The sequence below is a fragment of the Lepisma saccharinum genome, chromosome 7 (genome assembly GCF_977018435.1).
Source record: "Lepisma saccharinum chromosome 7, izLepSacc3.1, whole genome shotgun sequence".
NCBI classification, from domain to species: domain Eukaryota; kingdom Metazoa; phylum Arthropoda; class Insecta; order Zygentoma; family Lepismatidae; genus Lepisma; species Lepisma saccharinum.
The window spans coordinates 91,373,932-91,400,910 of record NC_139235.1 but is presented as its reverse complement, the minus strand read 5'-3'; the positions used below and the strand labels follow the sequence as shown (position 1 = coordinate 91,400,910).

Below are 26,979 nucleotides of genomic sequence, written 5' to 3'. Positions count from 1 at the left end.
CCAATATTAGCTTAGAGATAAAATAGCGCTGATGTAGCGAAACATTCCCAACACTCTTTCGAGGACTCATCTTTGTTTACCCGCGTCTATTAATAACTCTATATCTGTCCTTCATGCCAGAGAGTGGGACCTCGCGAAGAAAGAAAGCGTCGGAACAGGTTTGTTTGACGTCAACTTCATATTCATCGTGCGTGAGAACTCCAGGCGCGCTTCGGACACCAAAGACGGACAGAAACAGGGCTTCGAACGCCGATGCTGCTGCTGCTGGAAGCATGTCACGTCTCTATGCTTCCTGTAATCGCAGCCACCTTGGAGAATGTTGACTCAAAATTAAGGCTGAGCCCATACAGATATCCTTATATCCTTATCGATTCCCACCGGTACCGATGCTTGAAAATTGTAACAAAAGTTTTCCAAAATAATGATTAGTATCAGTGTGTGTGTGTGTATTCCACACCAATGATAAGTCTCAATTTACCAAAATTTTGCTTAAACCCTAACTTAGCCGACGGGGGGCGGCTGTCAGGGGTACCACCTCTATTTTCACGATTTTTCAACTGTGAATTTTTTTTATAAAAAAATGAAAATAAATTACATTCCTAACTATAGTGTTCCCAATATTTCTGTATTACGAGGGCGATTCAATAATTATTGTCCCCGGCATACTTAGAGGATATGAATTGCAATGAATGATGGGGATATTGTAGCCTAATGTCTTAGATGCCTATATGCAAAATTTCAGAACCGTAGGTGCTACAGTAAATTTGTTTTTCTCTTTTTATGTGTGAGAGGTGGCACTTAGTTTGAAAAATGGAGAAAACCGAACAACGAGCTGTCATCAAGTACCTCCAGAAAAAGGGGCTAAGCCCAAAGGAGATTCATGAGGACATGGTCAGTGTGTTAGGTGATGGGGCTCCTACCTACCAGGTGGTAAAAAACTGGTGCCGCGATTTCCGTTGCGGCAGGGAAAGCTGTCAACAGGCCCCTGGTGCTGGTCCTCCAAGAACAGCATCCACCCCAGAAAACATTGATGCTGTGCATGACATGATTATGGCTGACAGAAGAATCACGGTGCAACAGTTAGCAGACATCATGCACATCTCTGTAGGCTCAGTGGAAACCATTGTGCATGAACACTTGGGATTCAGAAAGGTGTCAGCGCGATGGGTCCCCAAAATGTTATCCCGTGAACAACAGAAAGACAGAGTTCAATGTTCAAGGGCTGGTTTGGAGCTGATGGGGGTAGACCTGAAGCAGGTCTGTGATAGATTTGTGACAGTGGATGAGACATGGCTCCACCACTATGATCCCGAGTCCAAACGACAGAGTATGGAGTGGCGGCACAGCAATTCACCTACCCCCCGCAAATTCAGGGTGCAAGCATCAGCACGCAAGGTTATGGCCACAATTTTTTGGGATGCGAAGGGTGTGCTCCTTATTGACTACCTGGTGGGACACACTGTTACTGGGGACTATTATGCAGCCCTAATCCCTAAGTTACGCGAAGCAATCAAGGAGAAACGGCGTGGGATGTTGCGGCGAAAAGTGCTGTTTCACCACGATAATGCTCCAGCACACAGAAGCCATGTTACTGGTGCCTTAATCCATGCTGCTGGTTTCCATGTGTTGGAACACCCTCCCTACTCACCCGACCTCGCCCCTAGTGACTTTCATTTGTTCCCGAAGTTGAAGGAGCACCTCAAGGGGACGCATTTTCCCTCAAATGCTGCTGTTATGGACGCTGCGGAAGAATGGCTCACGGCTCAGCCACAGACATTCTTTGAAGCTGGCATAGTGGCTTTACAGCATAGGTGGAAGAAGTGCATTACTGTGAAGGGGGACTTTGTGGAAAAATAATACTGCTTATATGTCAGGGACAATAATTATTGAACCACCCTTGTACTTTTGTTCATAAAGACATAAATGTAATGTAAATAGGAGGCAAAATGCACTTGGTGGGCATATCAGTCGCCACTTTTGATTGATTGATTGATATGTTGTTTTAAGTCCACTTTATGCACAGTAAGGCTAATCGGGACTGGACCTACAGTTTAAAGTGGGATCCGAACCACTGGTGCATCCACCGGGTATCGAACCCGGGACCCCTTGATTACAAGGCGACGACGCTACCACTGCGCCATTGGGGAGGCCCTCGCCACTTTTGAATGTGTGTTATAAGACACATTCATGACAGTGACAGTGTACAATTAGTTGGTAATTATGGTAATTTTTGTAATCATTATAATTGAAGTTCGGGTGTAAAACATGGTAAGTGACATTTTGGTTATTTTTGAGTTACAAAGTAAAATATGCCATCCTTCAATTTTCGAGTGAAATTGCCATGTCATACGATTTGCATTGGACTCAGTGAAGCCTTCTGAAATTGGTAAACACAACACGAAAACAATTTATCTACAGTATAGCTTCTAACAACATTTCTTTCTCAATGAACTCAGAAATGACCAAAATGTCACCATGTTTTCACTCGAGCCCTTCAATTAATAAACAACTGGCCCTCCGTAAACAAAAGAGCATTAATAAAAAAATACTGTGTTTTTTGTGAGTTTAGCACAATGGTAAAATTTGTGTGTGACAAATATGCAATACTTGGTTATTATTTTTTATCAATGATGGTAATTAATATAATTAATAAATAACTGTACATATATACTCAACAAAGGTACATATATAATCAACAAAATGGTCTCTTGAATTTTAATGATAAAAAAGTGTGGGCCTGTGAGCCCCCTTCAGACAAGTAAGTTTCTCGTACGGCATGGATAAGCTAGGATAAAATATTAAAAAATTACATCAGAGTATAAAAAATAGCTGTTATGGAATATCACTGTTTCCTCAAATAATGCTGGTACAAAATTAATGGAAACTTCGAATTTTGCATAACTTCCAGGATAATCAAGACCCCGCTAAAATATCGCGGGTCATATTTGCGGACCCCGCGGATGATCAAAACGCCGTCAAAGTATCGGCCCAGTCCTACTCAAAATGTATGGTGGTGTCGAAATCCGATATGTGGAGTGCGGAATTGGAATGTATTGATTTTCATTGAGCTGATGTGCGATACTCACATTGAACTAAAATAATAAGTGTATTCCCAATTCCAACTATCCGATATGACATCTGGCGAAAGATTTTGGAACTACTTGGAATGCCTGCTTCGCCATCTGGACGCAAACACAGGAAAAGTGATACTTAATACAGGTACATTTTTTGGATTTCTGCGTGTAGCAGAGCTTGAAACATTGCAATCAAATAAGATCATCTCAGTGGATTGAAATCGGGAAACGTTTGTTGCGAAGCATAATGTTGCATATTATATTTTGAGATGCAATTTTGTCTCATATGTTGTGAGAACAACATATGAACGACATGGAAATGTGACTTTTTTCACCCAATCGAATTTACAGCTCGCTTGCGAGTAAAAATTAAAATGTTAATATGAATTTTCAAGCATAGAGGTCATCGGTGAAAGAAAAAAAAACGCCTTCACAACTCATGCATGAAATAAAATCAAGTAACGTAGTTACTTTTGAAACTGCAACGTAGTTTCTCTAGTAACTACTAACTGTAACACTGCTACTTTTAAAAAGTACAGAGGTTGAAGTACTTTTTGGTACATCAATTTGCACGGTTAAACGTGTTCTTTGCAAATTGCGAAGATGAGAATGAGTGATGACATGATGAAATTGATGAATGAACACTCACAAAGAACACCCATGCCGGGATTCGAACCCGGAAACTTCGGTGGTGAACGCGCTTTGTCACAGAACTGGATAACATTAAAAATAGACACACTCTCATACATGCTACATCTCTAGGCCTGTAGTACAGCAGCATTGATACAAATTACAAAAGCAATCAAATTTAAATTTCAATGTTCTATCTTGCACACGTGCAGATAGATAATGAATATAAATTGTAATTGTGAGCACTATAAATATATTTAAAAAAACTGAGTTACAATTACATTAACTACGGCAAACTACGTAGTAGCTGGTAATAATTATTTACTGTAGCTTTCTCTTTCCCCTCTAGCTTTACAGCCCTTGGTGGGCCTTGATCCCCTCCACTGCCAGCCCGAATCATTTCTACAGTTCATAATTCCCATCTGTTGCAGATTCATCTTCTCTCGTAGAACTTTCCCTGCTGTATCCCTTTAGGAATTTGCTCAAGTCATTCTCCGATATTTTACATATGGAACGATGTTCTGTCCATAGATTAACTCTTCCAGTTCCACATTGTCTCTTATCCTCCAATTATTGTTACTGTTTTCCCTGACTAGTTAAAACAGCAAACATCCATTTGTGTACAATTTTCTGAGCACTTTCTCAACTATTGTGATATGGTGATATGCACTGCACTCTAACCAAGCACTCGTTTAGAATTAGAAGTCATTCATTGATATTCTGCCAATGAATAGATCTCCTTCAGTACATCGTTCTCTTTAAAGAACATTTTGTAAAAGTTTACACAAGTGTGATTAGAGTTCGCCTTACAAATCAACATAGTTTTAAAGTTTGTATTGGAAGAGCGAACCATGGAAAAGTGACGCTCATATTTTAATATCTGCGCGACTTTCTCCCAATACTGAGGGATTAATGAAAACATAGACCAAAAAAGGGCAATTTCTTTAGAACCACCCTGTACATAAAATGAAGGGAAAACAACACTTAATCAGCAAATCGCTGATGGGTTCCGAATCGCCCATTACGAGCACAGCAACCTCCTCCTATTTGGCAGTTTCGAATCGGGGGGAATTAATTTTAGACCCCGCGACGCGTTGCGTAAGGCGCTTCCACGCTCTTTCAGCACGCGAACGAACTCCTGCGTGCGTGTGCGCGCACCGCAACCGGCGGAGCGAAGGTCTTGCCCGCCGCAGCCCTCGGAATGCCACCGCCGAGCGACGTCGCCATATATGGCAACCCCGCGAGGCGACCGACCGGCCGCGGAACAGGGGAAGTTGGCAAATCGGTTGCGGCGCCGCGGTTGCCACATCGCCGCACAGAGTGGAACGAGGAATTGAATTGTATTGTGGTTACTTTGGGTCGCTATATTGACCAGATGAAAAAACAGGTAGCGTCCGACCTGAAAAAATAAGCAAAGATAGGCGGGAGAGAGGGGGGACTCAGAAACTTCTCACTATTTAAGTTACATGCACAAATAAAAATGCATGTAACTTAAAAGTTGGAGTATTTTCATTCTTTTTAGCGATGTTAAACGTAACGACTTCCCAATATGTAGTGATTGATCCATACACTTCCCTAATATTTTCCAGACACCCCTCTTCAAAGGCTATGGCTATTTATGTGTATTTTAATGCCAAGTGTACTACTACAACCTCAAAGATTGAAAACTGAACGGATTAACACAAGGGCATATCTCACAATTAAAAAAAAAAAGGAGAAATATAACACAAAACACATTTTTGTTCTTAGAAATTTCGGCAGAGGAAGCAAAATTGCATTATCTCCCAATGGGCATTCTTAGTCGCTTTAAAGTTTGGATTATTTTTCTAGCACATAGGCAAATCCATACCAGGACCTCACATTGCACAGTATAATAAAATCAACTACAGTACGGACGCGATAAGAAGCGGCGTGCAATCAGAACGCAGAACGGCAGAACGTGACCAAATTCTCTCTCCTCGTTGGCTGCCATGTGGCTGGGGGGTTTCTACGTTGCCACGTTCGCACAAACACACGGACAGGCTAGTCAGCTGTTGGCAAGCTCAGGCATTCTGGCAAGCATGAAACATTTTATCTTCCTGCTCTACACAGCAACCGAAAACCTTCACTGAAAGAACCTTTGTTGTGTTTTATTATGGTACATTGCAAGCATGTTGTATCGTATCACAATTACCAACAAAAGAAAATGCGTCTTCTGGTATGAACAACACTGGCAAATCGTTCTCCTTTGATTTCATGCCGCCTCTTTTTGCCTTCTTTGTCACGCCGCGATTGTTGAAGCTTCAGAACGTACAATGAAATGCATTTCTTGAAAATTAGAGCAAATTACGTACAACTTCGTTTCGTTAACACGTTTTTAAATTATATTTTGAGGAACCTACAAAAATTCACCTCCAAAACAGAATTTTACAGAACTGAGTTACTGTATTACGGAGAAGAATTTATCAAGAACAAATCAATTGTGTGTGAATTGATTGATTGAGTTGGTGTTTTAAAGTCCACTTTATGCACACTACGGCTAATCTGGAATGGACCTACAGTTGGAAGTGGGATCCGAACCACTATGTGCCTCGACAGGGTATCAAACCCAGGACTACTTGATTACAAGGCGACAACACTTACCCTACCACTGTGCCATCGGGGAGGCCCATGTGGGTGTGTGAAGTGAGGTAATTTGGGAGCTATGTGAGAATACAGGCTCTGGCAATACGGAGTTCAATAAATTACAACGAAACGCTTGGCAATTGCTCGATTTCCTTAACATTAATGATACATTTGGTACATGTGTTATTAATGCTTTGAGCTACCTGTATGTAAAAACAAAAAAATGAATGAAAGAACAGAAGTAGTAGTTAAAGAATCAGTTGTTTTTGCTTACAGGCTACCATTGCAGTGGCGCTATCCCAAGATCATCTTCATTGTTGGTTGGTAAAGGAACATCTTCATCTGAGCTACTACTGTCACTGTTGTCTTCCCGCCCAAGTGAAATTACAAAATCCTCCATTTGCTGCTCTTCAACTCCCTCCTTTTCCCATGCTTCGGAAATAATCTTCCTTGCGTGTTCTATAGCCGAACGCCACCTATCTGCTGTCACATCCCCGATAGCCTGTTCTGTCAATTGCAAAATTTTAGACTGTGTAAAAGGTGGCAAAGTGTTCCTCTGTGCTACCAGCCCTTTGACCTGTGCCCAAATAAGTTCGATTGCATTGTACATACAATGATAAGGCGGGAGACGGACCACCGTATGTCCCGCTTCTTCTGCAAGCTTGTCTATTCGATATATGGGGAACTGGGGTTTGTGTAACATAAGGAGCTGCAGTAGTTCAGCCTTCCTCATGTTTCTGTGGGCTCGCGAAAATCCTGAAGTAGGTCAATCCGGCAACAGCGCGTCACTACCAGAGTGGGTGGTCCCACGCCGCTTGCTAGCGCGTCCCGACTGTAGTTATACCTTGGATCGTTGTTGCACGCGAGGGCCACCATTCGTCATTCCGCTGTTAGCTTCCTAAGTGGCGATAAGCTGAGAAGCGATTTAGTGTGTCATAAGAGAAACAAAACACTGAAACGTTTGCGATAAAGTTATCAGTTATATATACACATTGTCCTTATTTCTCGCGAGACATTTCCCATTAAACAGACGATTAAGGATAATATCTCGAGTGTTGATAGAATACTTGTTTCAATCACCTTCTTGATTGGAAAGCACCATCATGTAATTATAATAGGCATGAAAATCCACGAAGAAAAAATTGAAGGACTCAAATTTAGTGAATACTTCCCGTTCCATGATGATACGAATTATGGATTACGTACGTGATAAATAGCTATCAAGGAAACATAATGACTAACCAACAATTTTATGCTTGTGTCGCTCTACTGTTCCACCAATTGTGTTGACAACAGGTTGGCCACTCGAGGATCATGACAAAATTCAAGGGTGCAAGAAGATGTTTTCTCTGTTTCAAAATTATGTATTACCGCCTCTCACCACCCACACCACATACATAAACAAATATATTAACAATATAAAGGGTCTGTGTGATTCCAACGTATCCAAAAATTATAATTCAATTAAATTAAATAGTATATTATATATATCATTTAGTTTAAGGTGCGAGTTTAAGTTTACCAATTCACATACTCAGACTCAAAATACATCTACAAACACACAAGTCACAAATTTAAAGGATATACTAATCTACGAAAAATTGTTAATTGTACAAGAATTTGGAACTCAAATTTACCTAACTTCAAGATATCTTATCTTACAATAATTAGTGTTGCCCACGAGACGAGACGGGACAGGCTTTTAAAAATTCGAGACGAGATTGATCATGTGTCCCGAGACAAACGAATATTTTCGAGACGAGACAGCATTTCCACGTGGGCAACACTAATGTCAATAATCTTCCGTCTGTGAGATAGATTGTTCTGCAAAGGAAACGAACAAAGTAGAAGGAATTGAGAGAATTTTGTTTTAATTTCCACGCAGCTTTTTTCTCCTTCCTCGATAAAAATAAAAGCTAAGCTGTGAAATACTTGCCAAATATGTATAAATTCAATGGGATTTGGATTGAATAAAAGTTGCAATTTTTCACGTCTACTGAGAAAAAATCACGCACAATTCCCGGAGCCAATAATTCACGCATAATTCCCGAAATTCAAGGAATTCCTTGTGAATAGCCACCCTGGACAATGGAGGAATAACCTGAAACTCTCCCCCGTTTCATATTCTTCCTTCTCATCCAACAGCGATATATTTCGATATTGCAAGTGCTTCGTTTACTGCCTATCACAGATAGCCAGTTACATCAGCAGATACCGATTATACTTGCATGTGACTTTGAGAGATCTTTTTAGCTGCCGGAGCAGGTGGCAACCTCAGTTGCGTGGTAAACGTTCTAGGTTCAGAGACGAAAGTAAACGATGAGAGCCGAACACAATCGAACCGATCGTCGATTCGTTGCTTTCCACCCGCCAGTTGAGTTGAGTTTGAGTTTTAAGTCCACTTTATGCGCAGATGGCTAATCGGGACTGGACTTACAGTTTAAAGTGGAATCCGAACCACTTGTGCCTCCACCGGGTATCGAACCCCGCGCCAGTTGAGAAGGAGTGGAACAGCCTGTGTCAATGTTTGGTTTACTCCGTGTTTCATTGTTTAGGGAATGTGAAAGTCCCCCCCCCCCCCGTCCGTGGGGTGTATATCCGGCCCTCTGGATACTACCATTGTATTATCCTTTCAAATCTCTTCTTCCACCTCACTCTGAGTGCCGAGCGAGCAGATTATATTTGCGCCGGAATTACGAAAAGGGGGGGGGGGGTTCACATAACATTTATTTTTTAGTCCCTGGTTCGTTACACATGTACGGAAACGTGAATAAACAACTGGTTTAAAATGGACAGTACTGTAGTTCTTAAAAAGTTAATTCTTAAATCAGAACATTTCCAGTAGGATTATATGGGTTTATTTTACGTTGTTATACATAGCGTTTCCATGTGTGTCTTGCATAGACCAAATTAACAAAACTCTAAATCAACAAAATTGCGCACCTATGGCTTACACCATCGGCACTTCCTTTACCGCAGAGTTAGCAAAACTATCTCTGCGGGCCTACCCTCAGCTTAAATGATGCGTTTCCTTACGCCTTTACTCTTTCTTTTGGGCATCAATTATTCAATACGGAAATATCCAAATATTCAAACCTTTTCTAAATGGGGACTTGGGACAGCAAACAGGGGTTGGCTTACACCAAATGCTACATTCTTATAATCAGTCTAGCCACCAAAAGTGGACTAAACTCGAGGAAACGTTCCTCGTCGTCGAAATGATGGGGAAACACTGTTTTATTTCTAAAGCCCAACTTGCCTTTTTTATAGTCGGGGTAAACGTCCGTGAACGTGGACCCCGTAGCACTGGAAAATTCCACCGCAACGGTTTTTTGAAAGACAGCTAGCTCCCCCAACCGGGAAGCTAAAAAACAGGGGAATCCAATATCCAGTAATAACATAAAAGTACACTCATGGAAACATATTACTTAACCTTACACCTTGTAGCTGGCAAGCAATTAATTAACATATAACCAAAACCAGTCATCGTCGGCAGTCGAACTCTTATGAGTACGTAGAAACATCATTTCAGCGAACGTCCACAAAGTGCATCTTAAGTAACACAATAACAAATAGCGAATATAGATTTATTTAATAAAAAGATTCAGTTGCACTCAGTGTCTCCACAACAACGATCACACAAGTCAACGGTCATGTTAAGGTAATACATTTGTGAGTCACTCGAGGCACTACTGTTTACTTTTGGTGCGACAAAGACATCTGGAACTGGTGTGTAATGATCGTGACGATGAAGATTAATGCATCATTTGCACTCTTGATAAGACTTGAAATAATACCCAACTTTTTTTTTATTCCAAAGCAGACAATTCCAACAACTGACACTTAAACACCCTCAACTGTATTTACAAACACACAATTAGTCCATTTCACGAATAATTAGTAGATCAGGGTGGTGCAAATGTACGTTGAAAGACTCTTCTCTATTTTACATTGAATGGTATGAGTGGCCCCCACGATCCCCAGACATTAAGCCCATGGATTTCTTTTTCTAGGGTGTGGTGAAAGAGAAGGTACTCCAAAGAATACTAAACCTACTTGGCACGTCAACTGTGAACTGTCAACTTACTTTTTCACCACCCAGTATGTCGCTCGTACTGAAGAATAAACGTCGGGTGATATCAAATTTGTGCGTCACAAGATACATTTGGATGAGAAGTACACATAAACCCACACTAATGAGAGACCCGACAAGTTATTCCTTCTCAACTATAGAGCAGAGTAACAAAGCAAGAGAAAGAATGAAATCGTAGCCACTTACCACATAGCCTGCACAGACACCGGCTTGAAGATGTGCTGTCGCCCACATACGCTCACGCTGAAACCGCTGAAACGAGAAAGAAAAAAAAAGGGTTAGTAAGCAACAATCGCCTCCAAAGATTCCCCGCAGTCACAGAGAAGGAACAGCGACCGGTTGGCCTTCCCGTGAGGCACAAAACACGGAGTATTTGACGTCGCTAATTCCCTGCTCACATTCATCTGTCAGCGAAAGAATATCACCAAACAAACTAATCACGTTTTCCCTACTTGCGCTCAGAACCGAGGCCGTGTGCTGGTACTTGGTTTCATAAAGCGTGCCATACACGCTACGACTTTTTCTGCTGGAGTAGTTCTTCGCACGGAACATTGAGCACGGTAACGTGCACGTTACGTAATTGGGGTCCTGTTGCTGTACAGTTCCTAACTATACCACCTTTGGAACTAGACTTGGGTCTCTGTACCCATGTACCACTTCCACAACAATTATAAAGTTTAAAATCTGGCTTAAGAGGATGAGGTACAGTTGCAGATTTTTAAACCGATTATTAAGCTTATTACAAATATCGTTTATAAATGAAGGGTTAGAAACCAGGCAAGTCAACGCTCCTCAAACCAGAGAAATGAAATTTTAATTGCAAAACGTTAAAAAAATCCTTTGACGAATGGAAGTGTCAAAGTCATGAAACAAAAGAATACATGTTGTGAAGTCCAGCACAGTGTCAACATGGCAGGAAATGGGACCACTACCTCGCTTGCGACAGAAAATTGACTTACTAGTCTCTTTCCTGACCCTTCAAATTGTATTTCGCGATAGTGATTTACACAAGGACAATATACAAGAGATTTCACCCGTTGAGACTACGAAAACACACACACATTCACCAGTAGGCTCCCGCATGGAATCAGCTCTTTTATACCAAAAAACAGGGTCGACTAGCTGGACACAAGGAACAACAACGAACTGGGCAACGTGCACGGTATGACGAATTCCCATCACAATCTACTGCGACCAATTTAACCCTTCACTAACAGCGCATATTCTCTTCCAGGGTTGATGGATAGTATGCTGTACTTGGGAGGTTTTTAACTGCATCAAAAGATGTAAACATCTAGGTATTATGGAAACACTGCACATTTGGCATTATGGAAACACTGCACAGTAACACCAAATGCTTGAACTACCATGACACTCCTGCAGCCATACTGCTACACTATTAGTATCTCAGAATAAACATTTGCATAGTGAAGCTGGTAAAACTTACAATGTTCCAGAAAGGTAATGAACACTAAAATAACCCAAACCTGTGAACCGAATAACAAAAATATAAAGACCGTGATAGAAATAAAATTCATGCGTCCACTGAAAGGCTAAGGTGGCACAAATTTCTGCATATACCTCATCACAATCACATCAGCACCCAAGCAGCTATCAACCGAAAAGAAAGCTGGTTATTTTTGAATGAAAGATGCTCTCGATTTCACTAACTCGGCAGCGCAGGAAGCATCGCTAAATATTACCCTCTATCAATCTAATACCAACTGCTGACTTGGAAGCAGATTGGCGTAATATTTGTTGGGTTTGCTGGCCAAAATAGCATCGGCTCCCCGGTGCTTCCGAACGTCGACGAATGACCTGCATCTAGACCGAACCAAAGTAAATAAATATCGACAGACAATCTTGTTGGATTTAGGCGATGGCCAACATGAACCGAGGCCACATTTTGGCCAGATGTAAGGTCCTACTTTTAAAATTTATTCCTGGAGGGGCGTGGTTGAATACATTTTCAACAGTTATTATAAGTTGCAAATTTTACATCAGAAGCTATGTACTTTTCTTTTATTTATGTTGCCTGTCACAAATTACCTTGACAAATACAAAACTACCACGTTAATTCCGGTGATGTTTGCTTGGATTTTGGGACGGAAATGGAAAATTGGGGATGCAAGTTTTACCTGTGAATTTACTCTACTTTGTTCGAGATTAGAGCCTTAGAGACGAGACAGGTATTTTCAAGGACGTGTTTAGGTGGGGGCAGGGTACAGACCCCTTCGAAAGACTAACCAAGTCCAAAATTAAATAAGCAAAATACTTGTTGCCGTTGTGTAACACAAAGTTGATTTATTTCCGCAGAACTTACACAAAGGTAAGGATTAGATTGTGAATATACAGCTTTGCGTTAACAGTGCCTGTGAAAATTTATACGTACCACTACTAATAATAACACACATAAAAATAATGATCATGGACTTTACTTTGCACCAGCTGGACCTAACAACCTTTTTGTTATTCAATAAATATTCCGATGCTGTTTTTATACAAATGTTAGTGATGTTAACTGCACAGAAAACCAGATAACGATGCATGTTCTTTTTATATGAAATAACAACAATAATAATTATTAATTTATCTATTTTAATATATATTATCTTGTATTATAAACGTCATATACGTGTGTGGGTACTTGAGTTGAGAGTGGACATCACGTGATGGAAAAAAATATACATAATTAAGAGATGAAGCAAGGAAAGAGTATGAAGTTTTTTTTTATATATAAACATAATATGAAACAGGTCGGAGAAAGGGTGGGGGAGGAGGTAGAGCAATCTCTCGGGAGTCCAGTCACACATGAGACCGGTCAAGCGTGCCGAGCATGATTTCCGGTTGGAGCGATTTAAAACAGCTTCCGGTTCTTTCACTGGCGCACCTGCGTTGCAAGCGCAAGTGGACGGAGCCACTAATAAGCACAACGTTCAGAAAAGTAATTTGCTTTAACACAGATGACTCAGCGGCTATGTGTCGCTTAGCGTAGCCCTCATAACTAGGGAGCGGAAGTTGATGACCTAAAAAATATAGGTATATGACCTATAGAATGTCCTAAAAAATGGAAAAAATGACGTAAAAAATGCAAAAAAAAATGACCATTAAATTTGTGAGTTTCAGGTTAAGAAATGAAAAGGAAATTAAACAAAATGCAATCTTGTTTATATATATATATAAATAAAAGGCACGAAATGATACCACATGCACATTCAATTAAAATATGCAACGAGGATTTCCAGTAGAAACAACCGAATAATTTTAAAACAATTTAATGAAAAAGTCGTATACACTGAATCAAGAATATTACCAAAATGAAAGAAGTGACAAAATATGACGAAACAATACACCGAATATTGCGAAAAATGACTGAAAAATGCCGAAAATCGGAGAAAATTCCTAAAGACTGAAAATTCGCAAAAAAAAATGCACTTTAAAATTACCGTTTTTGGGTTCTGGACGAAGTGTAATTTTGTGTGTATCTAATGGGCATCGTGTCCGAGATGTCAGAAATAAGATGACATTTCATCAACTTCCGCTCCCTACTCATAACCCTATTGGCACGCTGCTGTTATTGGAAGACCAAAATAAGCTTGTATTTAAGTTGAAGCACGACACTCAGTCTCTCTCCAGTTATATGTGTGTGTGTGTATTTTGACTACCAGTGTACATTCATGGACACTTCTGGGTTGTAAAAAACCCATACACTTTGAAAACTTTTACTACCTATTAACAGTAAACCCCCTCCCCCGCAAGTTACGAAAGTAATACGTTCCGTAAACCTTTACGTAACTTGAGTTTGTAAATTGCTTAAGTATAACTTCGTACGAAACTGCAATATTTATTATACGTATGTATATATACAGGGTGTCTCAAAAGTAGTAGAGCAAACTGACACACTTGAAAGTGCACGATAATAGAAGGAAAAAAGTCTCAGTAAACATGGGTGTGCAAATGAGCCGTTTTCGAGATAATTGCGAATGTGTAGTTACAAGCCGCCACTGACTTCATTGTTTGTAAACGTGGTCCTAGTTGGTAAAATGCTAATAATGTGTACGAATGTGTGGTTACAAGCCGTCATTCATTGCATTTTGTAAACACCGAGTGCTTTACTCCTTGCGCGGTCCGAGGTTTGCTCTTTGTTTACAAAACAGAACATTTCCGAGAGGTGGCGTTGGAATCCTATTTGGTAAAATGTACTCTTCGTTGCTGTAAGGTTCCATTTTCACTACGCAGTACAGAACAACTGACGTGACCCCCACAACAGTAAGATTAGACTGTGTACTGATTGTATCCATCCTGTTTGATTACAACGCCACCTCTCGGAAATGTTTTGTTCTCGGACCGCGCAAGGAGTAAAGCACTCTGTGTTTACAAAATGCAATCAATGACGGCTTGTACCCAAACATTCGCACACATTATTAGCATTTTACCAACTAGGACGACGTTTACAAACAATGAAGTCAGTGGCGGCTTATAACCACACATTCGCAATTATCTCGAAAACGGCTCGTTTGCAGACCCATGTTTACTAAAACGTTTTTGCTTCTATTATCGTGTACTTTCAACTGTGTCAATTTGCGCTATTACTTATGGTACACCCTGTATATGTATATTATTTACACAGTATTATTTTATAAATGAAACATCATGCAGCAGTATTTACTCGGATAATAACTATAAAAGTATGAAAAAATATAAAAACAAACTGAAATCGCACTTTTAAAATAAAAAAAATGTCTTGTGACAGCTACTTATGCGAATTTACGTAAGTCGGGGGGTTACTGTATATGTAAGGTATGTGTGTGTGTTGTGTGGGGATGAATTTTGTAACCCCCCTATATGAAAAACGTTCCTGTGCCACTGGAGTCTCATGTCCTCTACTTGTTCACTGCCTGATTTGTAAAGTTACGGGAATAAAAGAGTACTCACCCGTCTCCGTCAAGTGTGATAGCCGTGTCCGCAAGCACCCTGAGCACGAGGCCCACCGTCGTCCTCTCATTGCAGTCTATGCCCAGCAGACAGCTCTCCTCGGCGTCTTGGCGACCCACACACGACACCACCACCAAGTACCTCGTGCGCCCTGGGTGGACGCTCTCCAGTTTCACGGCCTGCAAGACAAGACAAAGAACTGAAAACCACTAGGCGTAATTGTGACCATCAAAACTTACTGGCAATGTACAAGAAAGTCGATCAACGAACTGTTCGCTTATCTTTAGCATGCAAACAGACTTATCGTAACATAACGGCTAACCTTGTTTGCGCTATCTTTTGTCGTTCTACTGGCGCTCGCACAACTTCAAGGAAGATGTGTTCGTATTGTAGATGTGCTTTCCTTAAGGCAGGGGCTGTTCAAAAATTAACGAGATTTCCTAATATTAGTCGAGCTTCCGCTAGGTTTCGTGTGGACGCGGAGCCAGTTGCCAATACAGCGATTTTCGTCTCTTTATGTACTTTTACATATTTATAAGACTGTCCTTACTAAGACCAGAATATATAATTACCTTTGAAGTGAAGACTTTAGTATGTATAGTTGGGGTAATAGCTATATTTTCATTCATAACCTTTACCATCATATATTTCATGTTAAAACATGAAAATTAACGATGGGCAAGCACCTCAAACTTAAGATACCAACAATACCGTTTCATAAGATCCAGCAGCTAATCTGCTTGGATGAAATATCTGCTCAATGAGAGAACATTTTGATATCGAATCTATCCTTAAGGTACACTGTCCACACAAAGCCAGAAAGAAACATCTTTGTGATGATAAACAAGAACTACTGGATAGGGATGGACGTTATGTTGGAACATAAGATATTGTTTAACACTAGTATTAATACATCCTTGTGAACACTCGGGTCATTCTGATTCTGACTACGAATATTTGAATAACCCGTGGCTCAACAGCCCTTGAAGGGCCTAGGCCGATCTCCCTACTGCCAGTCTCCCTCCCACAATTCTACCTAGAGGTGTGGAGATCTTCAACCGGTACTGGGGTGACGTGGGGTCAGCACGTCGAACCTCCAGCCGTTATAGATTTCAGAGACAGGGTTACGCTCCCCAATTTCATCACAATAGTGAGTTGCCACCGGTCCTATACAGGGTCAGAGAACCCAGAGACTGAACCCAGGTGGACTCGAACCTATGCCATCCCGCAGTCGGGAGTCCAAAGAACAGCGCCTTAGACCGCACGACCACGGAGGAGAACATTACGTATATTTATCCATCGATATTCTATCTCCTTTTTGACATGGTATCAGAGTTGAATATAGTTAATATGACCTTACACCGCCAAATACTATTTACTGTGTCCAAAGCATCCACGAATTCCTTTGCAAACAGCCAGAGATGTGCTATTAAATTTGATTATCCAGTATAACGCGAAGAAATTGACAACAGTACCGTATGATGTCTTTTTGTATTTTATTATGGTTATTCAAAGTCGACTTCCCACTTAATTACAATCGTACTTACCACCAAAAGCTTCAAATTTCCACCCTTAAATTCAGTTCAATTCTTTTCAACAGCATTTGATTTGTAATAATACTTATTCAACGACATATTAGATCTGATAAAAATTACAAATATATTGTTACTATTCGATAAAGTGCAAGCCGAAGTCACACTAAGGGAATAATTATGTAAAACGCACACACTTTGACATTTCAAGTCTTTATGTTGTTTATTGTGCACTGGTGACGGCAGATGACGAAAGCACACGTAAAATGCTTACTTTAGTACAATTCCGATTCATTGGTTCACCATTACGCAAGTTTATTATGAATATGTAATCTCCATTGGTGCTTTCATTGTTCGATTTGCATTTGTTTACCCGGTATCATCTGATCTGATGTTAGTTCAATCAACGATCGTACTATAACCGCGGCAGCACTGTCGCCAACGTGACACTATCCTGCACACATACCAAGAAGTCACAAGTTTCGCCACACACACACGCAAACATTGGCGGAGAGGAGGGGGGGGGGTGAGCTTCCGAACAAAGCGCACTTACCTTGGACAGATGCGATAAAAAAACGCACATTTAAAAAGAAAATTATTACTTTACCTGCGCGGGAACAAAGGCGCTCTTCATGAAACAATGACAATGCGACACGACACGGCCTACTTTCGAAGCAAAAGATGACGAAGTTGGGGGAAAAAGAACAAATAAATTGACTGAAAACCGCAACAAAACAGCGCGATGACCGCAGAGCTCGGCTTCCTTTGTTTGTGAGCCCCAAACAGGAAAAGGGGACGCTCGTTACGGTATCTCTTACTTCCTCCGAACCAACTTCAAGGATATGGACGGAAAACATTTACAAACTTCTGCCATGCTTTTTCACAGGTCATATTGCAAGGTTTTTCCATCTGAAGACGTCGAAACCGGGATTCGGTTGGTTGGTTGATTTAGTGTTTTAAGTCCACCTTATGCACGGTAAGGCTAATCGAGACTGGACCTACAGTTTAAAGTGGGATCCGAACCACTATGTGCCTCCACCGAGTATAGAACCCGGGACCCCTTGATTACGAGGCGACAACGCTACCACTATGCTATCGGGGAGGGCCTGCCGGGATTCGGATTACAAATTCGAGCACGCATATTTGGACGCTGGATTATGAAACTTTAATAGCAAATATCAGGATTAGACAAAACTAAAAATTACTTAGGCGCCAGCATTTATTTTAAAAAAAATGTTATTTATTTTTCAAATACGGTCTAAGTAAGCGACGAATCCAACTAAGATAAAGCTACACATTTTGGAATGTGCCCTTGAAACAAATAATTTATTAATACAAGATTGGATAAAAAATAGTAATTAATTCTTGCGCCCGAGTGACCTTCCACAGAACTTTACATACATGGGTTGGCTCCCGTTGCGGAGTGGTTAGCACATCGCGCTACGAGGCCAGGGGTCAGGGTTCGAATCTCGCTCGGCCTGGGCATGGATGTTTGTGAGTGTTCATTCATCAATTTCATCATATCATCACTCATCCATATCTTCGCAAATTAGCCAAAAGTGGCACAAAAAGCGAAGTAAAATAAAGCAAATCAATCTACATACATGGATCTACTGGTTACCAGCATGAATAACTATGCAATGCATTCTAATACATGGCCGATTCAACCACATCGCTGCAGATTTATATAATGCATGTTTATTAATGTGATTTAAAAATGCATGTGGTACAGAAAACGAACATTAAAAAACACACAAGGTACTCGTTATTTTTAAAAAAAGGTAATGGAAATTTTCAAAACGAACTCAAAATCTTTTTTTTTTGAAAAATTAGAGCTGAATTTGAAAATTTAAGGGCCTTGGCGACTGAGCGCTTGTATCTTTTTTTACCCCTGTCAAATATTAACAACATTAGTTTGAAAGTCCACTTTATATTAAGATTGGCTAATTGGGACTGAAACTGCAGTTTAAAGTTGAATCCGAACCACTGTGCAATGTGTCTCTGCCCGAGATCGAACCCGGGACTCGTTGATTACAAGTTGACTGCGTTACCAACTCAACATCAGGGAGGCCAAATTATCAACATGACGACATAACTTCCTTTTGATAAATAAATATTGCCACTACAGATACTTGGATCTCGCTCATTATATTGAAATAAAACTTTCCGTATAGCAATAATATGAATAATCATTAAACTCCACGGAGTAACAATCGATTGAGGTCAAGGGCTTGCCGGGCCTTTTTTCGTTGATTGACGGTTGACGGGTGGTCAGCGTAATGCACTACGAAGACAGATGTTCCAGGTTCGAATCCTGGTTAAAACATGGATGTACTATCGTGTTTGTCGAATCATTCATTTAATCAATTCCCAGGATTAACCTAACAGGTAGAAAAGCGGTATAACCGAAATAGAATGAAGGGAGGATGAAATTTCTGGCATTCTAATCGCTTATTTTTTTCCCTTTCAGACAGATCCCCAAGTTTCAAACGTGAAAGGTCTAATCATTCGGCAACACGAACAATGTTATGGAAAGAAACGCATCTTACTCCTTGCACGTCTGCAACCTAGCGGTGTAGCAAAGTTACGAGGGGTGCTGACTGCTGACCTTCCAGGATATGTATCACAATGCTTCTACAGAAGCATGCCTTCCTTGTCATTTAGATGCTATTCTGGTTATTTCACGTTGCTTTTCTACCACTTGGGTTAATCGCGACGATGAGGATGAATGATGAACCCCAGGGTTTTAACTTGGGACCTCCGACTTGGCAGCACGTAACTGTGTCACGGAATTGGGGTCATCGTAATTGACGCACCCAATATCTTCAATTCAATCAATCAATCATTTCAAATCATGTAAAAACTTGGTTTCACATTCTCCGTGGTTAAACCTATTCCTCGAAGCACTAGGGCAAAATGTATTTGATTTCGGTTCCTTTGCGTCGTGTCAGTGAGTGTTTATTTTTTAAAAAAATCTCTCGAGCTTTAATTGCTGGATATATATATGCGGCCCAGTCCGAGCTATAAGTGCAGTATGTCCGTCATCCCTTGGTAATAAAGGGGTACCGGGTCCGATACCCGGTGTAGGAGCATAGTGGTTCGGATCGCACTTTGAACTGTACGCCTAGTTCCGATTAGCTTATTTGTGCATAAAGTGGACTTAAAACTCAAAAGAAAAATAAAGTGCAGTTTGCTGTGTTACTGCGGTACGAAAGGTTGAATTTATTTCTGAAGGTTCTTTTCAAAATTATACGTGCCACTTGTTACCTGTCGCTTTGGTCTGAAAGCTCGCTTAGATTTGTGCTTGCCTTATTTAGCGCCACCACTTTTGAGTTAATAGCGAATCTGAGGATCGCGATCAGATGAAATGGACGAAGGAACGCACATGTCCACAACAGGACTCGAACCTGCGACCGTCGCTGGCCAGATCATGAGTCCAGCATCCACTCAGTGCTGTCATGACTGGTGACTATGATGTATGCGTTACCCAATGATTTGCATTACAGTATGAAACCACCCGTGATGTGCAACTTGTGCTTAAGTTTTGGATATGTGCGCGCGTGTGTGTAAATGCCGCACTCGCCATGTAAGGATGCCTACCATCTCCCGCAAGAAGCGCATGTGGACCATCTCCGACAGGAGAATGGCCTTGGGGAAGGTCTCATGGGAGCAAAGACTTCCAAGAACGCAGAGCGAGAGATTCCCTTTTGGGTCGGCGCGAGGCGGTTGCTTAACCTTGGCCGGTGACATCTTTCACGGCTTGTTTATACAGAAGTCCTGCCAACATCACAGCGAAGAAATCAGCGCCGAGGAACGCACATTCTCCACTATTTCGTTCCTGTTCCTCGAAACATTTAGACACTGTGTACAAGGATGAGAATGTATTTGTGGCTTTCGCTTCAAAGCAGTCGCTTAGAAAACAACGTAGCTGTTGTTACGCGTCAAGCGAACGGCACTGACAACATCAGTAGTTACGGTAGAAGAGAGTTGAAGAAAATTATCTCGCGTGTAGTGCGAGGTAATGGTTAGTAATGCTGGTGGCTGCTTGCAATTACAAGCCTTACATGTGTGAATATTATGGATGGACGATATCGTCAAGAAAATATCGTTACAGACGATACATTTTTTCCGAATCGTGATATCCGCGATATATCGTCTCCACGATATATATCGCCAATATCCTGACGATATATCCCCGACACGACATATATAGCCAAACATCGTGACGATATATCGCCGACCCGATATATAGAGCCAAATATCGTGACGATATATCGCCGACAAGATATATAAAGCCAAATATTGTGACGATATATCGCCGACACGATATATACAGGCAAATATTGACATACTGAAGATACAGTATTGGCCAAATTATTGGACTCATTGTAAAAAAGAAGCACATTTCCTTGCTTTGAAAGTGTGCTATCTAAATATATTTGATGATTGTTATAAAGTTTTATGGGATTAAACTGTTTGTCTGCTTCGATATAATCTAGATTCCCACAATCCTTTATTTTGCTATGTCCCAAAAAATAGGTGGCAACACGACTCTTTGCACATTCGCAAAAATGTCTGGGAAAATATGTACATTATTTACTGTGTTATTTATGCTATTTGTTTGGTACAAAGGGAATACTATTAATTCTGGTTGTTGTAAGGGAGTTCTTTATTTGTATCTCCGGAGAAAAGTAATTTCATAAACCACGTGGTTTGAAGTTTAGAAATGAGTGATAAAGGAATTGTACAGAAACAGTGATCAAAATGGGCTCGAAAAGAGCAAAAGGTGGTCACACGAAGTACTGATGTGATATGGTGTTTTAAGTCCACTTTATGCACAGTAATTCTAATCGGGACTGGACCTACAGTTTAAAGTGGGATCCGAACCACTATGTGCCTCCACCGGGTATCGAACCCGGGACACCTTGATTACAAGGCGACGACGCTACCACTGCGCCATCGGAGAGGCCACACACACTCACACGAAGTACTGACAGTACTTGCAGTGTGTATAACAATGCAATATGTATCACAAAATATTAAATCTGTCAAATTTCTCTACATAAAGTGACTCAAACTGTGTTTCATTTTTTTCAACTAGTCAGTCCAATAATTTGGCTAACACTGTACAATACACTAAAACTCGTTCATCCGAATTTGATGGGAACACACCCGTTTCGGATAAACAAAATTTCGGATACATTGTATTGGACACGAACTGTCGCGAGAGGAGCGTGATGACCTATTAGAACAGTTACAGCAACATTCAGGGGTGCCTACCATATCGCAGAAAAAAAAGACAAAAAAACGACCCGACCAACAACCAAAAGTTTCCAGACTACGTCATTAGGGTAATTTGTACATGAATGTTGTCTTGAAGATCATCACAATATTTTAGCTCAATATTCACACTTGGAATCCCACTGAACCAAGTTTTAGAATATTAACTTTACATGGGAAGGTTACATCAAGAAAGGAAACTTTAACAGTAATTGTCTGTTGGGTAGAGGTAAGGAATCAAGTAGTGATAAAATGATGAATTCCAATAGCAACTTATTGTAGTCGAGTTCTAGATTAACATAATTCAAAACAAAACATGACCCATTTCGTACATTACGGGGGTCACTATTTATATTTTGAGCCTAACAATGAAAAAACAGGAATTTGGCATTGAAAACTGCTTTATTGTTTTTCGAAGTATTCTCCTTTATGGTCAATACACTTTTGCATTCTTTCGAACCATTTGTCAAAGCAGTTTTTCCAATCTTATTGAGACACCTCCATAATATGGTTTTTGAACGCATCAACGGCGTCTTCCGCCGACGAAAATCGTTGTCCACGCAATTTATTCTTGACATTCGGGAACAAGAAGAAGTCATTTGGTGCCAAATCAGGACTGTACGGCGGATGACCCATCAATTCGATTTTTTGACTGTTCATAAAGTCGGTTGTTAGACGAGATGTGTGACAGCTGGCATTGTCTTGATGAAGAATGATCCGACGGCGTTTGTTTTCCGTATTTGACCGAAGACCTCTGACAAACAAATTGTTGTGTACCATTCAGAGTTGACCATTCTAAGTTCCTCTAAAGGCACGGTTGCCACATGACCAGTTTTCCCGAAAAAACAGGCGACCATTTGTTTCGATGTGCTTCGAGCGCGAACAACTTTTGTTGGATTGGGTTCATCTTGAAACACCCATACAGTCGACTGCTGTTTACGTTCCGGCTCATATGCATATATCCATGATTCGTCACCTGTTACAATCTTAAATACGTCTTTTGAAGCACCACGATTGTATTTATTGAGCATTTGTTTGCACCAATTGACGCGAGCGTCTTTTTGAGATTTTGTCAAATTGTGTGGGATCCAACGAGAACATACCTTTCTCACAGCTAAATGATCATGTAATATTTTATATATGCTGGTGGAACTAATGCCTATGGTTGCCTCAATCTCACAGTATTAGGTTTTGCACAGCATCAATGTTTTCTTGAACAACAACTGATTTTGGACGACCTTCGCGAATCTTGTCGGTGAGCGAATGGTGGCCACGATTAAATTCGTTATACCAGCGTTTCACAGTGGCAAAGGATGGGGCTTCATCGCCAAATGTGGAAGTAAGTTGATCGATGTACTCTTGTCTTGATAATCCACGACGAAAATCGTAAAAAATCATCGCACGAAAATGTTCACAAGTTAATTCCATTTTATTGTTGTCGCGCAATCTCCAAGGCAACATAAACAACACAAATGAAGCTATTGACAAAACATTTGAAGTACGTTATGGTCAATAATGCCAGACGATTCCGTGCAAACGTCAAATCGCGCCTAACTTCAACCAGTGTTGCCAAGGCTCAAAATATAAATAGTGACCCTCGTATAATTTGTCCACAACAAATTTAAAATTTCTTGCTTCTCCTTTCTCTGTTAGTGCATTACTACAAGCACATTTCAATTTTTCCATAAACACAAGAAATTTCCGTAACTTTTCCATAATTTCCTGGATTTCCAGACTGGTCAACACCCTGAACATTAACTTGGTCCATACATTCAATGCCTCTATAAATAACTTTCGACAACCAAAAGAGGCTGAAAGTTGTATAAGAAATATAGGAAGCTATTTCAGGCTTCAGGTGATTTCGCATTTTTCTTCTCCTAATTTTTATTTTTTTATTTTTATTATTAAGCGTCGCTTTTCCGTCACTTTTGGCTAATCGCGACGATAAGGATGAATGACGGTATGATGAAACTGATACAATGACACAAAGAACATCACTAAGCCCATATTACGATTAGAACCCGTAACCACCTGAAGCCGAAGCACCCCGTGCAAACCACTACTCCACGGAGATCAGCTTCTTCTCTTTACTTAACAGAAATGCACTTATCGAGTGAAACACAAAGTACATTTCAAACACGAACAGCGTTTGTCACGTGCGTCATTCTTTCCAGTTTACACTCCAATGAGCGACAAGGTTCAAGAAAACGACGCTAGATGGCATCAGTGTACGGTTGACCTTTGGTACCAGCATATGCGTGCTGGGAAAGAGCAACTTGGGTTCAACAATTTCTGATAACAGCATTAGAAGTACGAGCTTCACTCTCTCACGAACGTTAAAATGCCGCTTCAAAGTTAATCTTCCCGAAGATTTGTGCAATTCGTTTAAATCAATCGATTAGAATGATTCGTTCAAATGAATCCATTAATTCCATGTGACGTTTCAGGGGTGTACTGTGAAAGCTAAACTTTCGTGTCTCAATTTTTATTTTATACGCACGCCCATGGTCTTTAGTGTTATTCGTCACACTACCTTTCATTCCATATGAATGTTTATTTCTGCTTTGAAGTAGTAGTAGTAAAAAAAAAAAAAAAAAAAAAAAAAAAAAAAAAAAAAAAAAAAAACCATTCATGTCCAGGATCCCAACAGCACAAAGACAATTAAAATATTTCATGGTAAAAAAAAAATCTTTGCATTCGAAATACACCAAAGGGGTAGGGTAGTTTCTGCAATGTTCCTACAATGCTTAAAAACATAGTAGAAACTAGAACTACTCTCTCCAAAATTTAAAGGAAACCAAAAAACAGTATGGGATCATTGGAACAAACGTGTTGTGAGATATGTAATAATAATACGGTTCAATTATAGCCGTGTTTTCTGTTAGGACATGTTCGTCATTGTGTTAGAATGTGTACCCATGTTGGCTTTTCTCCGCAGGTCACAAAAGATAATTCTAGTATTTTACCATACATACTAAAAGTGCTATAAATCGGAGCCGGACTTAGAGAGGGGCAACTGGGGCACTCGCCCGAGGGGCAGCGCTTCTAAGGGCCCCGCACCAGATAAAAATAATTGCTTGTGTTGCTGTTTTTTTAGGAGTGTATAGGACTCTGATAGTTCCAATTAAGAAACTAATCTGATTTTTCCTGGCTTCATGGATGCTTTTGACATACTTAAAAAACATTTAACATTACTGAAATTATATTCTAAACAAATAACTACATAAAAATCGCGTTCAAATATTTCAATCAAAAATAGTTAATATGAACTACAGAATGAAATCATGAAATGAAAATATTATTTAACATGAAATTCACTCCAGCGTCGAAGTTCTATGAAAAGGAAACAAAAGAGAATTATGATAGAGAATGTTATTGGAAACGATTAAAAAATGCTACTTTGCGTATTGGAAATGAAAAAAAAAACACTCACAGCAGCCCATAATCTCTACTAAAAACGTAAGAAACACGCCATATTACGGATGAATTTTTAAAATAAATTTGGTACCAGTATTAGTCTCCATCCATTGTATTAAGTAAGAACGACGCCAATGTAAACAAAACAACATGACGTTTGAAAAATAGTTCATTTCCTATTTGTTAGTTCTGGTGTTATCTTGTCCATAAATATAGTCCTAGCTGTGCAGTACATTACTCGTGTATAAGGTTCCACAAACCCGCTACAGTTAGAGTGGCATAACTTTATCATACGCACTATATTCCTGCACAGCTGCCATCTGGAAAGTCAATGGGTTTACTCTGAAGCCACGTGTATTTTGTTTACCATAACTTCATTCTACGAACTAGATTAACTTCATGAATATGAAAGTTGAAAGCATATAAATTTCCAAACAAGAAAAAAAAAATCACACCTCTTTGTATCAACTAAGGACTTCTATTTGCCAAATAATTACAGCCAAAGACATAATTGAGTCGAAACAAGCTGTAGACAGTTGATCTCGTACTTTCAGCTTCGAAACAACCCTAGCGAAGCACGTCCACATCAACACTGACAATTCAGCAATCACTGCGAGTTCGAATCCCGGGGAATTTTTCCAGTCATTTCCCTGTTTCTGCGCGGCTATGAAGCACACCTAGTCTCGTAAATGGGTACCTGCAGGCAACCCTGGGGAAAAGGGGGGGGGGGGGTAAAGGAGGCCGGGAGTGATGACCATCCCAACTATGGCGAGATCAAGAAAATGTGCAGCTCTACGATTCCACATCACCCCATATGCCTTCATGGCATGTGCACAGGGGTACCTTTACCTGCCTTGCAGTATCCTCAAATATATGCAATCACAACTAACACCCTAACAAGTTGGGTTGCATAACTGTAGAATTCAACCCAGTTTTGCTTCAGACTGCACACTGTACCACTACTAAATGAATGCTAAGAAGGAACACTTACCATTTTTAGTGTCTCCTCTGGCCGGAGGAGATAGAACATAGACTGGAGATGCTGCTGGATGTCGGAACCGCTGGCGCTCACTCTACGATTCGGCCGCAGCCGCTCGTTCGGTGGCAGCACCAGCGCCGCCCCCTTCACCGCGAAGTAGCACTCGCTCAAACTGAAAAGGGAGAGAGAAAAACAACCATTACCACATGGAAATTCTAATGCTTCGATGGGCAAGAAAAACAGGCTCCCTTTCATGCAAACCATCCCTCGTACGCACGAGTACGCACCACGTACGCATTAATTGGGAGGGAACCGTGATTCGTCTTGGAACGGGTAATTCGGTACATTCTACAACAGGCACGTAATGCCAATCTTTGTTCCGGTCCTCTATGGTCATTTCCAGTGTACATACAAGTGTGCAACACGTACAAAATG

General features: G+C 40.5%; 1 protein-coding gene across 4 annotated transcripts in view; it reads right to left on the bottom strand.

The window, feature by feature from the left end:
• Positions 1–26,979, bottom strand: part of ssh (Protein phosphatase Slingshot) — a 239,497-nt gene that overhangs the window by 51,667 nt on the left and 160,851 nt on the right. For all 4 annotated transcript variants that reach the window (XM_083125602.1, XM_083125601.1, XM_083125599.1 and 1 more), the window contains 3 exons: positions 26,557–26,716; positions 15,337–15,515; positions 10,588–10,653 (listed from right to left, as the gene is read on the bottom strand). In XM_083125602.1, coding sequence (XP_082981728.1) covers positions 10,588–10,653; positions 15,337–15,515; positions 26,557–26,716 — 405 coding nt within the window. The remainder of the gene's footprint in view (positions 1–10,587; positions 10,654–15,336; positions 15,516–26,556; positions 26,717–26,979) is intronic.